Here is a 13,628-nt window from a genome sequence, read left to right on the forward strand (position 1 = left end):
TAAAACACTATAGTGGATTTACGAAAGAATTTACAGAATTTCTGTAAGACTGGGGCTAAAACAAGAAGAAGAAGAAAAAAAAAATGGCCTTGTTAGGAATAATAATTGTTTCTGGCAGCCCTACCTTGCAAAAAAACCTCAAGGTTCCTGTTATCTAAAGTCTGGTAAATTCCTTTAAATAAAAAATTCAGAGCAGTCAAGTATCAGGATTGAGTTAGCCACTTATTTTCTGTAAGAGTAAAATAAATATGCAGATAATATTAGACTGATCAAACACAATGAACAATATTTGTTAATACTTACGTAAGAAGGTAATGCATGTTAATATAAATTGCAATGGATAATTATTATTTGTTTTTAATTAGACAGTAATAGTAACAATCACTGAAAACACTACTCCTACTAAACTGCAGTCTGTGATAAAATTGATTGCCCAGGACCATATGTTTAGAGGGAAGATGGGAAAGAGTGGTTCAGTTTCCTCATTAAAAAAACCCAAACAATTGTGTACAAGAAAAGAAGGTTTTCTACTTAATTTACCTCTGTTTCTCAAAAATATTTACTCATAGCCAACAGCATTCTGAGGGCAATTCAGATGCCTCATTAGAATGCTTTCCTCAAGTTAGCAATGTTTCCTCAACTTAGCTCTAACTTCCTTTCTCTGTCTGAATGAATTACAGCAATTTGCAATTATATTGTCAGATAGCCACATCCTGTAGCACAGAATAAGCAGCTGTTCCAACTCTCAAGTTAGAGAGTTTAATTTTCTTGTATGCCTCATATCCAAATGACTATATATTAACTTTAAAATATTACAATAACAAAAGAAATCATGGTGGATACCATCACATTTTTTTAACACTGTACCCTGATTGAACACTCTGAAATGTGAGACAAACTGCTAAGAAATACACAGTATTTAAAAATCATAAAGTAACTTCTTAACCTTCTAAGGTGATAAAGAATGATAAATGAAAAGTCTGCTGGTAGTGTTCCTGAATGGCAAACCTTTGCGTTGCCAACGTTATCTTTATTATCACAGAAGAATTATATTAGCAGATAGTGCATCAGAAGCAATTCTAAGATTCACACCACAAGGGATGCTTTTAAAGAACTAATGGCAATTCAAGTGCTTTCTGAAATGTAAAAAGATCCTCTACTCTAAATTGTCTGTTGAGCAGTCTTACAAACACATAACGATGAAAGCAAGCTAAATTAATTTAGAGGCAAGATTGTAAAAGCTTGGCTGTCCAAAACGGTTTTTTTAAAAGACAACAGCTAATTATTAATAGATATTTGGACTACCAATAATAGTAAGCACACACCAATTTACACTAAGTTCAGTTCCATATTGACTGCTCAGAATTTTTTACAATCAGGCCCAACGTTAAGCATTTGTATGCCAGCACAATATAAATTTGGTCACAAATTTCTTGCAACAAGTAAAATCGGCAGTCACTTGCTGGCATTCTGTCTACCCACAACCTCACTTACGACTTCAGACTTTATCCAGGATTAATTTGACATGTAAGATTGTCATTGTAAAATCTAGCCACAAGAGGGCAGAAGCAGCCCAGTATTTTCGTAGGCATTTCAGAAAGAAATTCTCACTGTTTCAAAATTATTTTAAACGTCTGATTTAATATGAAAAAGCTAAGACGCAGTTAATATATTGCCAACAATCTTTAATGCAGAATATTTGACCTGCTGTCTTGTGACTTCCCTTAACATGACATCACTTATAGAAACTCAATCCCATTTGCTTGAGGCACAGGCAATGCACCACTTGTTCTATCACTGTAATACCAGCACTGGAACACATTGTTATGATCAAATATGAAACATACTGGGTGGTGTGAAAGTCACCAGCAATTATGCCACAACTACACCAAAGCCTGTATTTCTTTAAGCACTTTTGATCATTCTTACTCATTTCTAATAACAGCATACTGCAAACAGAGAAGAAATCAAATTTATTGCTTCTCCTAAGCTCAGCAAATATATGATTAGTTTTCTATTTGCTAGTCAATCCAAGACAGCAAAACTGGAATGTTAATATTGTGCCATACTGACACAGTAGCTCACACTTTCTGAGATCCTCCTCATTTGTTCTGAAAAAATACTGCTGACCCATGCAATGGCAGCTTCAGGTACCCAAAACAGAAAGAGTGCTCTGCCAGATTTTCTGTCTAACTTCTTCCTCCTCATATCACGCAGGTAAAGGAACTATTCCCCCAGAAAGCAATCTAGAACTGATGGCTCTCAACAGCCTTAGATTCTGCTCTCTCACCAGCAATCCTCTCTGCCCAACATGACCTCATGAACTTCCTCTGTAGTACAATCAGATGGGAACCTCTAACGCCCCTGCCTCACCACAAGATGCTGAACAGCCCCAGCTCCCCCTCGCGTAATGATCATCACTATTTTGTCTCTTCATTGGTCGATTATCAAACAAAAATGAGATTTAAACAGTTCTTGTAAAAGTAACAAAGTGATTTTGAGTTAAGGTGAATCCATTACTAAATAACAATTTAGATCAATTACCACTGTTCAGAGTATTTTTGAAAATAAAATACCACATATTTCCCATCTAATTATGCATTAAGTCCCTGAAAAATGAAGGAATGAAGAATATCAACCTAACAACTGAAAGGGAAACTAAGTCAATCCAAGAAACTAAAACAAGGTAAAACAGTTTCTAAAGTTATTTTACAAGCAGTTTCTAAAAAAAAAAAAAAATAGATTTTATGATTACTTGTTAACCCTGGGAGTTAGTTAATCTCAACTATTTAAAATCAGATTAATTCCATGTTAGGTAAACTGAAGGTGTTCACAAAATATTTTATGCTACTTTCGTGCAAGCCGTTTGTTAAATCCATTCACATAAACACTGGATGGCTTTTGAAAGCATATTTTAACTAACATTATGAACACAGAGTTAATCTTCTCACATGTAACTATAAAAATATTGAGTTTTAGAAGTATTTTCAAAGCAAAGTATTTTTCAAAGCAAAACTTTGAAAAACTAGAAAAATGAAATCTACCCACACATACCAGAAAAAATGTAAGAGAGTTTCAACCCATGCTTTTATATATGCTGCAAATAATATTAAATGGAATTTTGGAACCATTGGTTCTTAGATAGAAATTAGGTCAAATCTGCATTTAAACCATGAGCGTAGTTTGTAGTTATTGGACAGCATTAGGTATTGCTGAAGTTTGTGGTTAGAAAAAAAAAATAAGACAGAGACACTGATTAATAGACAAATGTCAATTTCAAGCAAATAGTCATGAATCCCAGCATCGTGATTGGGGTCACAGGCACTGGGCCACTCAGGGAAGCACTCCTAGAATGCTGAAGTGCCATTACAGTCAATATCAGATAAAACTGACACTAGCTTAAAATGCAGCTGTTGTCAGATGTTGACATAACAGCTTGCCAGGGTTAGGAGTGAGAAGTCTTACAACTAGTCAGGTTTTTTTCTAGAACAGTTTTTCACCATCCTAGAATGTTTATCAGCATATCACAGGGTCAAATGCTCACTGGACCAATGCCTGGAAGCAAAGGAGATTGTGGCCTTACAAAGCTCAAGTCAGAATAGTAACCAAAACCACAAAGACTTCTCTGGTCATGACTGTGAAGGGCAGAGACACAGAAACACTGGAAGGCAAAGAATGCATAACTGGAAGGGCACCAGATTCCAGCAGGCATGGTGACCTCTGCTGATACAGTCTCACCCACTATTGTTATCTGGACTGGGTGTGCCTAGACAGACAGCACAGCTTGTCACATGTATTAGAGAGGCAGCCTAGAAAACTGTATACTGCCAGGAATGGCAAAAATCAGAAAACCCTGTCAAGTCCAGACTAATTTTTTTTTTTAAGATGGAAAAAAAATCAGCTGTATTTGAGAAAGTGATGGCCACAATTTAAATCCCTGTTGGTAAAAGTAAGTATAAATGTAAAGTCAGACGTTCTCCTCTACCTTGTGGATGCATTTACTTTGTGAAGAGCAAGTTAAACCAAGATGAAGCAAATAATGCAATTATGCTGCTAAACTCTTTTTGCTCCTGAGCACAAAATGTGACAGGATTTGCACCTTACACCAATCATCCTGCTGGTAACATTTGTTAATTGAGAGCTGGATACCAAAGCTGGTGCTATTATTATTCTGCTAGTATTCTACTCCTTCTCTACAACTGCTTTAGCAGACTTCCCTCACTTAAGACAAGTTCCATTATAGCAGACATTAGGTGTATTTAGGTATTTGCTAGATAATAGAGTAAAGTTCTCAGGCATCAATCTGTACAGATTAGTCTAATCTGTTGCTGTTGGAAACCTTGTTTCCAGCAACAAATAGACAATAGTTTCAAATTACCTGCAACAAGGTTAAACTACGGGCAATATATGTTTGAGAGAAGAAGAAAAGCAAGATAGAACTCACACACTCCCAATATAATTTTTACTTTTACCAGATATGAATTGAGATTCCAATTTCTCTAAAAACTGTTCCTAATTGATTTGGCTCCATTCAGATTACTTTTTTTGTAAATGTTCCCTTAAGTGTTTCTGAATGCAAGGTAAATTAGAAGTTCAGTTAGTAATGTTATTTCCTGAATCCAATAAAGCATGAATAATTAACATTTCAGCACTGAAAAAAAGTTTGATATTTTCACACTAATACAAGATTTTCCAGATGCCAACTCAAACCATACAAAATCTTAGGGATTATATAAAAGTAAAGGCAATGAGACGATGAAGTTAAAGACACAAAATAGCAAATACCTGTGGTTTGATGCAGGCTTTCCAGTAATATTTTTCAGAAATTAAAGAAATGGCTTTTATTTAAACTCTTATACCTCAACCTTTCATCCAAAATATCAACTAGGGACTGAAGTAAAACCTTTTATTACTATGAGACTACATAAGATTAAGCTTTTTCTGTCACCCCTTTTCTCAAACTTACCTTTCATTCTGTAGAACTGAAGGTATCATGTGTACAAGCACTGAGAAAGGAAAAGCAATACTTGGTTTGTTCATGACATAACAGATATGATGTAACCTTGTAAAATCCCAAACTGCATTTCAAGCAAGTGGTTAAAGCTCTGTTGAACAAAGAACAGTGTGAAACCCATACTTATACTGTTTTCCTACCTCATGGCCATAAATAGATGTTGGTTTGATTTTGTTTTGGTTTGGTTTGGTTGGGTTTGGGTTTTGTTGGTTTTTTTTTGTTTGGCTGTTTTTTGGCATATGGCTCTCCTCATGCATATTGGCTCTAGGCCAAATATCAAATATGAGGCTAATTAGCTTTCACGTATTTTTTTGATATAAAAAGGAATTCAACACCATAAAATTAATGGCAGTGATTTGTAGATCTAGTCTGGTCCCAACTGGTTTGATCCTGTGAAGTGCTGTATTCTGCCATTACATAGTAACAGGCCAACTTCCTAACTGGAAACTTACACTGACAAGAGATACCCAAGTTGAAGTATTACACAGACAACTATCCTAAAGTTATTAAAATATTACATTAAAAAAGATTGTAGTTTTCAGCTTCTTTTGACCAAACAATTGTTCAGACTCAGTCAGTTAAATACTAGCCCTTTCATTTGAGACACATTTTTCTAAAACTGATGTTCTATATGAATATTATCATACTCTGTATAAATAACCTATTGAAACTCCAATGTAATGCACAGTGTGCTTCAGGTAGCAAAATGTATTTTGTATATTGTGTATTTCAGACTTTAAACAGTCTTTCTTAAAACCACAAAGAGTTTTTTAAGTTGCCTTCAGTTAAGCTGAAGTAATGCATACTAGCTGAAAATCTTGTGCAACCTAGGGTTTGGATTTTTTTAAACTGAAAAACACAGAATATTTATATTTACAAAAATATAAATAGGAAAATTTCACTTGTTCCACAGAGAGTAGATTATAACAACACTTGAAGTATTTACAGTTTATTTGAGTGAAAATTATGATAAAACTTTCAAATCTGGGGATAAAATCATCATTAAGATATCATCATTACTTAGTTACAAAAATTCCAGTAATTCTTCATGTTCTACTGTAGTACCACAACAGCAAACCATCCTTCTTTCTACTCTAGCAGGCTGGAAGTGAAAGTATTTTTCACCATCAGAAACTGAGATTCTCTGTGTGATCTTTTCAGCTTTGCACGACGGTTCTGGAACCAGATCTAAAATTGAAAGACAAGGCATGCTTTTCAGAAATACAGCACTGTAAATAGAATAAGCTTTGAAACAAATACATTCTTAGAACTTTACTGTATTTTGTGTAATGCCAGGAGCTGGGAAGCTCTATAAAACTTTTCAATCTGCAGATGATGACATGTAGCTATCTGCAATAATTTTGACACCAGAGACAAAAATAATGCCTCCAATTTAGCTGGAAAGTGAGGACCACTCTCATTATAATTAGTATAAAAAAATCCAGTATTAATTCAGTGACACAGAATCAGACCCTGGAAGATACTGAGCATCTGGATTTCACACAGAAGTCTTACAGTGTTACTTCTTTACCTGCTTAATAGTAGCATGAATCTTCCCATCAACCCCAAAATAATATTTGCACCAAGAACTTAACGCCAAGGTGTGGCCCACATTCTAATATTTCTGGTATTCTCCTTATCACATTGGAGTACTTATAAAACAATTATTAAAGTCCCTGAGTAGATTCTGCTTTTGGCCAGGTGAAGACTTAAGACTCAAACATTGGTTTAACATATCTATGCACTACTCAGTCTCACAAAATACTTAGACATTCATACGAATTATTTCACTAATTGTTTCAAATTTCTTTTTCAAGTATGGGGTGACAAATATGATACAAAATGGAAGTTTAAAACGTGGAAGCAAATGATCAAGTTCTGTACATGATAACTACAGATTAACAGAGCAGATGTCATGGAAATATTATAATGATAACTAACGCATCGATGCTATGGAGGAAGGTTTTAGATTTCAGAAGGAATTCGGTGGCTTCCATTTCATAAATCATTGAATGCATACCACGTGTATAAATAAACTTTGTTTTAAATTGAGATTACTGTAATAACTGCTACTGCTGTCTAACTAATTATTTATGTAACCATACAGTAAAGATATATGGAATTGTAGAAAAGTTCAAAGACATTTTTAATTACCTGGATCCTGTCTTCATCTAAATCTAATTTGTGAGCTAGCTCTTCTCTAATGTCAATGCCAGGGTAGGAGTTCATTTTAAAAACATTTTCCAAGACGTCAATCTGAGGGGATTAAAGCACACTTGTTGAATAGTTATAGTAATACAGAAAATAAATACAAACAAATAGTTTAGTTTGTTAAATAAGGGACTTCGGAGCAGTGTTTGCACAATTCTGATTCCATACATAAACACAGGTCAGCTCAAATTACCATTACTGTTAATTTACAGTAGCTCCTGATTGGATTTTTCTCTGTGGAGGTGTCTCACACTGAATTAGTCAGATGTTACAGACTTCTACCAACATTTCTTGAAGCTACGTTGTTACTCTTTAATAAACACTGAGAAAATCCCTACCTGGTTTCTAGTGAATGCAGTTCTTGGTCTTCTGCCCCTGTACCAGCTCAGTTCTCGTTTGAGAGATAGCCTATCAGTGACTGAAAAGTATTTTTCACACTTCAAAACTTTGTCCTCTTGCACTGTATTGCTGTTAGCACAAAACAATGGATTTTCATAGCAAACAGCAGGAATTTGAAGGTGGGGATCACTGTCATCATCTAAAACTAGAAAAGGCAATGAAATTATATTCAGTTTACTGGCTTTCAATAGAAACATGAATATATATACATTTTTAAAGAGGTAAAAAATTAAGAGGTCACAAAACAGACTGCTAACTTACCTAAGGTTGTGCATGCATCCATCCATGGTCTGTGAGGCTTCACAGATGGAATACCATCTTTTTTCTGCTCCAGTCCCAAAATGCTTTCAATGGAAAACGAGGGCTGTGTGGTTCCAGGCACTTTGCGAAGGTTCTGAGAGGCCGATGCATCAGCAGCACACAGCGATGTGCTCGCCATGCCTTCACCCTCAGCCGGCATAGCATGGAGAGTACACTTGCATCTCTCTGCAAGTCCTCCTTATAGCTATGTTGACAAGGGGGTTGGATTTGCAACGTCATTAATTAAAATCTTTTATTAGAAAGTTTTAGCATGTCAATGAAAACTCTCCCACCAAGAGGCACGAGGAGTTAATTGTTTATTTGTTTGCAAGTAATTAGCAACTAATGGTGACACTAGGGGGGCCACCAAGAGGGACAAAAAGTGTTATCTCTCCTAACCAGAACATCGACTTAACTTTCTCAAAAGAAGCTGTGCACAAGTATAGTACTTCTCTTTTATTTGAAATCATTAATGTATAAAATCAGTTTTTTAAAAAACTTTATACTCTAATGGACTCCACTTACCTGAACATAGCAGCATGATAGGAAACCAGTCAAGTAATAAGTAATCTCATTTAAGTGAATTTCCTTCCAAGGAAATTTTTAAAATAATCTCTTAATGCTATTAGGGTAATCCCGATGAAAATGCCTCAGCTTTTTCATATGCATATGTAATGGTGAACGTGGTCAATAAAACAACAATAGCTTTTGGCATAAGGCACTGTGCAGTGGGTTGGCAATGTTGTCAAAGCTCAGTGTAATTGCCTTCCAAGTGTCTGGATTAGTTAACAGGAACAGTTGCACCAAGTATTTTAAATAATTCATGCATTCATTTTTCTTATTAAAATAACTTTATTGAAGCTTTTTAAAAACACACCATATGTGAAATTTCGTGATAATTCTTTACAACATAAACCCAAATTTTTAAATAATAGAAGCAGTACTGTCAGATTAACTGGTTTACAAACATCCTTTTACTAGGATATTCCTCCTTTCTTATATGTTCATAACCAATAGAAATCATTTAAATCCTACAGAGCAAACATTTCAAATGAGCAAAAATCATGAGTAACAGGGAGAAAGGAGGCAAAGGTTTTATAGTGATGTTCAAAGTTTGAAAACTTTAAGTTCTGATGATAAAGAAAGTACCAACTACAACATTTTTATATTTAAGATCACCTGTCAGCCACCCAGCAGTTTATCCACCTAATGTTTAAAACCAGATTTTCGTTCAGGACAAGAAAAGGAGGAATGTGTAGAGAAGTTATTTTGGACAACATTTTGTCTGATAACGTAAAAATGAAAGCAATATTTTAATTTTAGGATGCAAAAATTAACTCCATTTTTAATTTGTAGCACATGATATAGGAGTATATGAGCTCATAGGACTGTGTGGATTAAGAATTAAAATCAGGCACTCTGTTTTTATTGTTTTAAGGCTTTCTCAAAGTAGCCTATTCAGTGTAATCAGTCTCATTCACATGGCTAACAACTAATATTAAGGAAATAAACAGTAACAATCCAAGACTAATTTTTCAGAATAGACAAAAGCAGGAAAATCAGTAAGGAAACGGCACAGTCTAGAACTGGCAATACTGTAGGGAGGGAGATTTTAGAGAGAAAAGCACAATCTATATGTGGCTTTGTATCAGAAAGATAATTTATGTTGACTTACAGGACTGACACTGTGTTGTGCAACGAGATTGATGTCAAACCGAACTATCAAAAAGAGAGGAAATTCCAGAAGGGATCTTGCAAGGATACCTTATCAGCACATATCAATGGATTTTGAAGTGGCAACAATGTAGCTGCAATGAGCCCTGCAAGTTAAGCTCCAACCACCATTCGACAGCCTCAGCAACCACAAAATGCAGACATGCAAGAAAAGCCATAAGGACCCAGATATGAAACCAGTGCTAGCTGGAATACTTGGTGAGCTAGAGGTCAGTGGGAAGCAGGGTTAAGCAAGGGCCTCACAGGCCTCTGTGTTTTTAACAAAGAGACCGGGCTCTTTTTCTTGACTGCAGGCAGGTATTTTGTTTATTCAGACAGAACACCAGATCCACACGTTTCTACAGAGACGATGTAAAGCCTCTTATTTTGCAGTACTTGGTAGATCAGTTTTCTCCCTCTACAGACTCTACACAGAATACCAGCTTTTATAAAAGATTAAAAAAAATCCCCACGAAACACATTAAGTCAAAAAGACAACAATACATCTCCTTCTGTACTGAGCTTGGAGCTGCTTAACAATTTCTCTGTTTCAAAGAGGTGAAAAGCATGATCACTGATAGAGAGACAGCCTCCTGAAACCAGGAACTCGTGTAGACTTAGATAATATGACCCCCCCCTTATTTGCTCAATGTAAAATTGAATCAGACCTTGCAACTGCAATGCAGCCACTGCAACAATCTCAGTTTTAAACACAGTTCATGGCTGCAACTGCATCTAAGAACAAAAAGTATCAATTCAGAAGCTCACAAGATAGAAACTTACACCATATTTTGAGAAATTCAGTGCAAGTGAAGTACTGTATATCTACCAGACCTTTATAATGCTAATACAGCTCTACAGAAATGTTTATAAAAATTTTACAAGATAAATTATTCTAAAGATAAGACTGAAATTCCATTATATTCCTGGGTGTGTCCAAGGTTAGGTCGGATCAGGCTTTGGGCAACCTAATCCAGTGAAAAATTCCCCAAAGGAGGGGTTGAAACTAAAAGATCTTTGAAGGGCCTTTCCAATCCAAACCACCATGGGATTCTAAAACAACATATACATAGAGATAAATCTACTGTAAAGACTGGCTGAAGGTTTAGCATTCAAACATTGCTATATTTCTATGAGTAGAAACTTGCTTAGTTGTAGAAAAAGTTATTTGTTATCAAGATAAACAGTCAACAAACCTTTCAGTAAGAAACAAGGATGAAAATGTATTTTCCACAGGGCAGAAAATTTTATCTCCAATAAAACCTGGTGGTTAAGAACCAGATTAAATTTTTAGGAATTCCTACTGAAAGTGTAAATAGACATTGAGGATTCACTCAAAAATTATGATCCCGTTATTTTGGTCCATTAGAAATGATCAGTACTTCCCCTGCAACCCACATGAAATCACCTATGGAGTTTTAGCTGAATACTGTGGTAGGGGCAATTAGAGCAACACAAACAAACTTTAACTTGAAAATCCTAAGTAATTAATTATAGAAGAAATCACTGCTCCTTGGATATGCAAATCCAATCCTCTTACAGCATCACATACTTGATGAGAGAGCAAACTAATCTCCCTTTCAGATTTTGGACCACTGTTTTTTTGCCCAAGGACAGTAGAGTTCATCTGTTTAGTGGAAGATGAAGCTCTTATTCTTTAGAGATGTAAACTCTCTAAGGACTCTGCTTACAACAGCTGAAGAGACCACACCAGAAGTCCTTGGTGGCTTTGGTCCTAATGGACCTTTTTGGTCCCTAATGCTTAAAGCTGCTACCTTTTGCTATTTTCACTCACTGCTACTCCACTGCCACCCCACCTTTCACAACAGTCTGCAATATTTTTAGCTTTTAAGAAAGTTAGAAATGGTATATATAAAATCTTCCCTAATTACTTATCACAGTCAAAAAAAATTGCCTTTCATCTCACCTTTCCCATAGCTGCTTTGCTCAACCACACCAGTATTTTACCCCCTCAGGTATTCTGCTTCATGCAGTTTCTTTTCAAACATGTACTGAACTTGAATAACAAAGATTATAGACAAGGTTACCTCAAAACTCTCGTGTATTTTTCTGCAAGAATACCTCAAAACTGTTAACACTAATTTTTGCAAGTCATGAATAAAAGCAGTTAGCTTTTTCTTGGCTGAAGTAAAAGCTATTTTGAGCCAAGGAGATTAAGTCAAAACAGATACACTCAAGGTAAATCCAAGGGTGGCACTAGGAGCAGTCTGAGAAACACTGTGTTAGACACTGCATATCACACAAATAAGGCCTACCTGATCCAGATATCTACTGTCACCCTCCAGCAGAGGCAACATGTTCTCTCCATTAGGGGATACATCTGGAATCCTCTAAAGACCTGCTCACTGCTCTTCATCCTGTTTACATAATACAGTGTTAGTTTCCCACATTTTTAAGGCAGAGAATATTTCTTACAGAGGATGACTATGAATCTTAGTCACAAGTTAACTGATCTTAATACCAGAAGGCCACACGCATAGATGTAGGTCGTGAACCAATGTTCAGTCACACAATAATTACAGATACAAGGCTTAGCCTTTGAACTACCTTGCAAGATAACTCTGTGTTACCTTCATATGACAAGGAAAGCAAGAAGCAGTATGACTTGCTAAAGTCAGGTGAGTCACCAGCTGGGCTGGTAAACAAACCTAACCAAGTTGCAACTCTGAAATTTCTCACTGTTCCCTACAAAATAACCTAACGCAAACAAAATAATCTTTAAATTTTGTAATTTATTGTAAACTAGTACCAGCCTTTTCCTCTATCAATCTTTAAAGGTAAAACATCCATCAGATACTACATAAAGAAAGGTCTGCATAGCAAGACTACACAATAGTTAATGATTTGCTCTGCTGGATGACTTCATGTACTTTCTACTTTGTTTTTATACCATGTTCATCTAGTCACAAAAAGGCAAATGCGTTTTTAAAATAAAACAAAAGAAAGCAGTGCACAACGATCTTGATTCAATTTCAGGGAGCCCTCACAGTAGTTTCAAGTGCTAAAACTTGGCTACCAAGCTACAGCACAAAGCTTATCCAGCCTAAGAAAGTAAGGGGTCCATTAGAGCTGATTATAATCTTGTTTCAGGAGAAAAATTGTGGTCGGAAATTTTTTTTTTAAAAAAAAAAAAAGATTAAAAAAAATAACCAAAACCATAAAAAGGAACACCAGGCCCTCAGCTGAAACGATCACTTAGTAATACAAATTAGTGAATAGATATAAGTAGAAATACTTTATTGATAAAAGGAGACTTCTCAAAGGGGTGCTCCAGGTACCATCAAAAGAGTGGAATGGACGCTTCCATGGCGACAGGGACATAGGAGCCTCAGTGCCACTGTAGTTTTGCCCCCCAAGATAATTGTTCTGAGAAGAGAGTACCCGCCAGACAAAGACAACAGGGCCAGTGGGACATCCTGAATTGTAACACAGATCTGCAAACGCAAAACCCAAACAAACAGTTTGCTTTCTTTTTCCCATCAGCTTCGCTTGACAACCACTTGCGGTCCCGCCACACAGGCACCACAGCGGGGAAACTCCGCTTTCTTTCTCCGCTCCTCACTCACCTCCCCGCACCGGGGCGGCCCGACGCAGGAGGTGACGAGCACGCTCCCCAGCAGCGGGAGCCTGTCCTCCCCGTTCCTTGTGTTACGAACAGGGAGCAGGAGGGAGCGGCGGCCCGGGACACGCTGAGCTGAACCCACCTGAGGTGAGGGGAGGCTGAGGGGAGGCTGAGGGGCGGCCCCAGCGCGCGCCGTTCCCGCCACAGGGGGCGGTGCCACGCGGAGACTCACTCGCAAGCAGAGGCGCGACGGCACCTCCACGGCACCAACATCCCCGCGCGTCCGTGCAGGCAGACAGACAGCCCCACCGACAAATAACAAAGTGGGCAGGGTGGGCAGAAGAACCAATAGAGAGCCCCAAGAGGGCCGAGGAGCGGGGAAAGGGGGCGGGACATCCGGCGCGGAGC

General features: G+C 37.0%; 1 protein-coding gene across 4 annotated transcripts; it reads right to left on the bottom strand.

Moving 5' to 3' along the window:
* Positions 1–5,947: 5,947 nt before the first annotated feature.
* HESX1 (HESX homeobox 1) lies at positions 5,948–13,524 on the bottom strand. Of its 4 annotated transcripts, none has more exons than XM_071755866.1 (6): positions 13,453–13,524; positions 11,914–12,015; positions 7,886–8,129; positions 7,564–7,769; positions 7,169–7,270; positions 5,948–6,202 (listed from the first exon to the last, which is right to left on the bottom strand). In XM_071755866.1, exons 3-6 carry the CDS (start codon positions 8,082–8,084, stop codon positions 6,104–6,106), a joined length of 606 nt encoding a protein of 201 aa, XP_071611967.1. In that variant the 5' UTR covers positions 8,085–8,129; positions 11,914–12,015; positions 13,453–13,524; the 3' UTR covers positions 5,948–6,103. The 4 variants fall into 4 exon arrangements, with proteins under 4 accessions (XP_071611967.1, XP_071611968.1, XP_071611965.1 ...); XM_071755867.1 differs by having other exon boundaries at positions 13,363–13,506; XM_071755864.1 differs by having other exon boundaries at positions 13,347–13,504.
* Positions 13,525–13,628: the final 104 nt, after the last annotated feature.

This window comes from Heliangelus exortis, chromosome 12, assembly GCF_036169615.1.
Source record: "Heliangelus exortis chromosome 12, bHelExo1.hap1, whole genome shotgun sequence".
Classification (NCBI taxonomy): Eukaryota; Metazoa; Chordata; class Aves; order Apodiformes; family Trochilidae; genus Heliangelus; species Heliangelus exortis.

Excerpts from the sequence above, each read along its gene's own strand:
- HESX1 (XM_071755866.1), bottom strand. The coding sequence starts at position 8,084 with ATGCCGGCTGAGGGTGAAGGCATGGCGAGCACATCGCTGTGTGCTGCT. Across the intron at positions 7,770-7,885 it reads GGATGCATGCACAACCTTAG|TTTTAGATGATGACAGTGAT; the intron begins GTAAGTTAGCAG and ends TGCCTTTTCTAG. Across the intron at positions 6,203-7,168 it reads TAGATGAAGACAGGATCCAG|ATCTGGTTCCAGAACCGTCG; the intron begins GTAATTAAAAAT and ends TTTCAATTTTAG.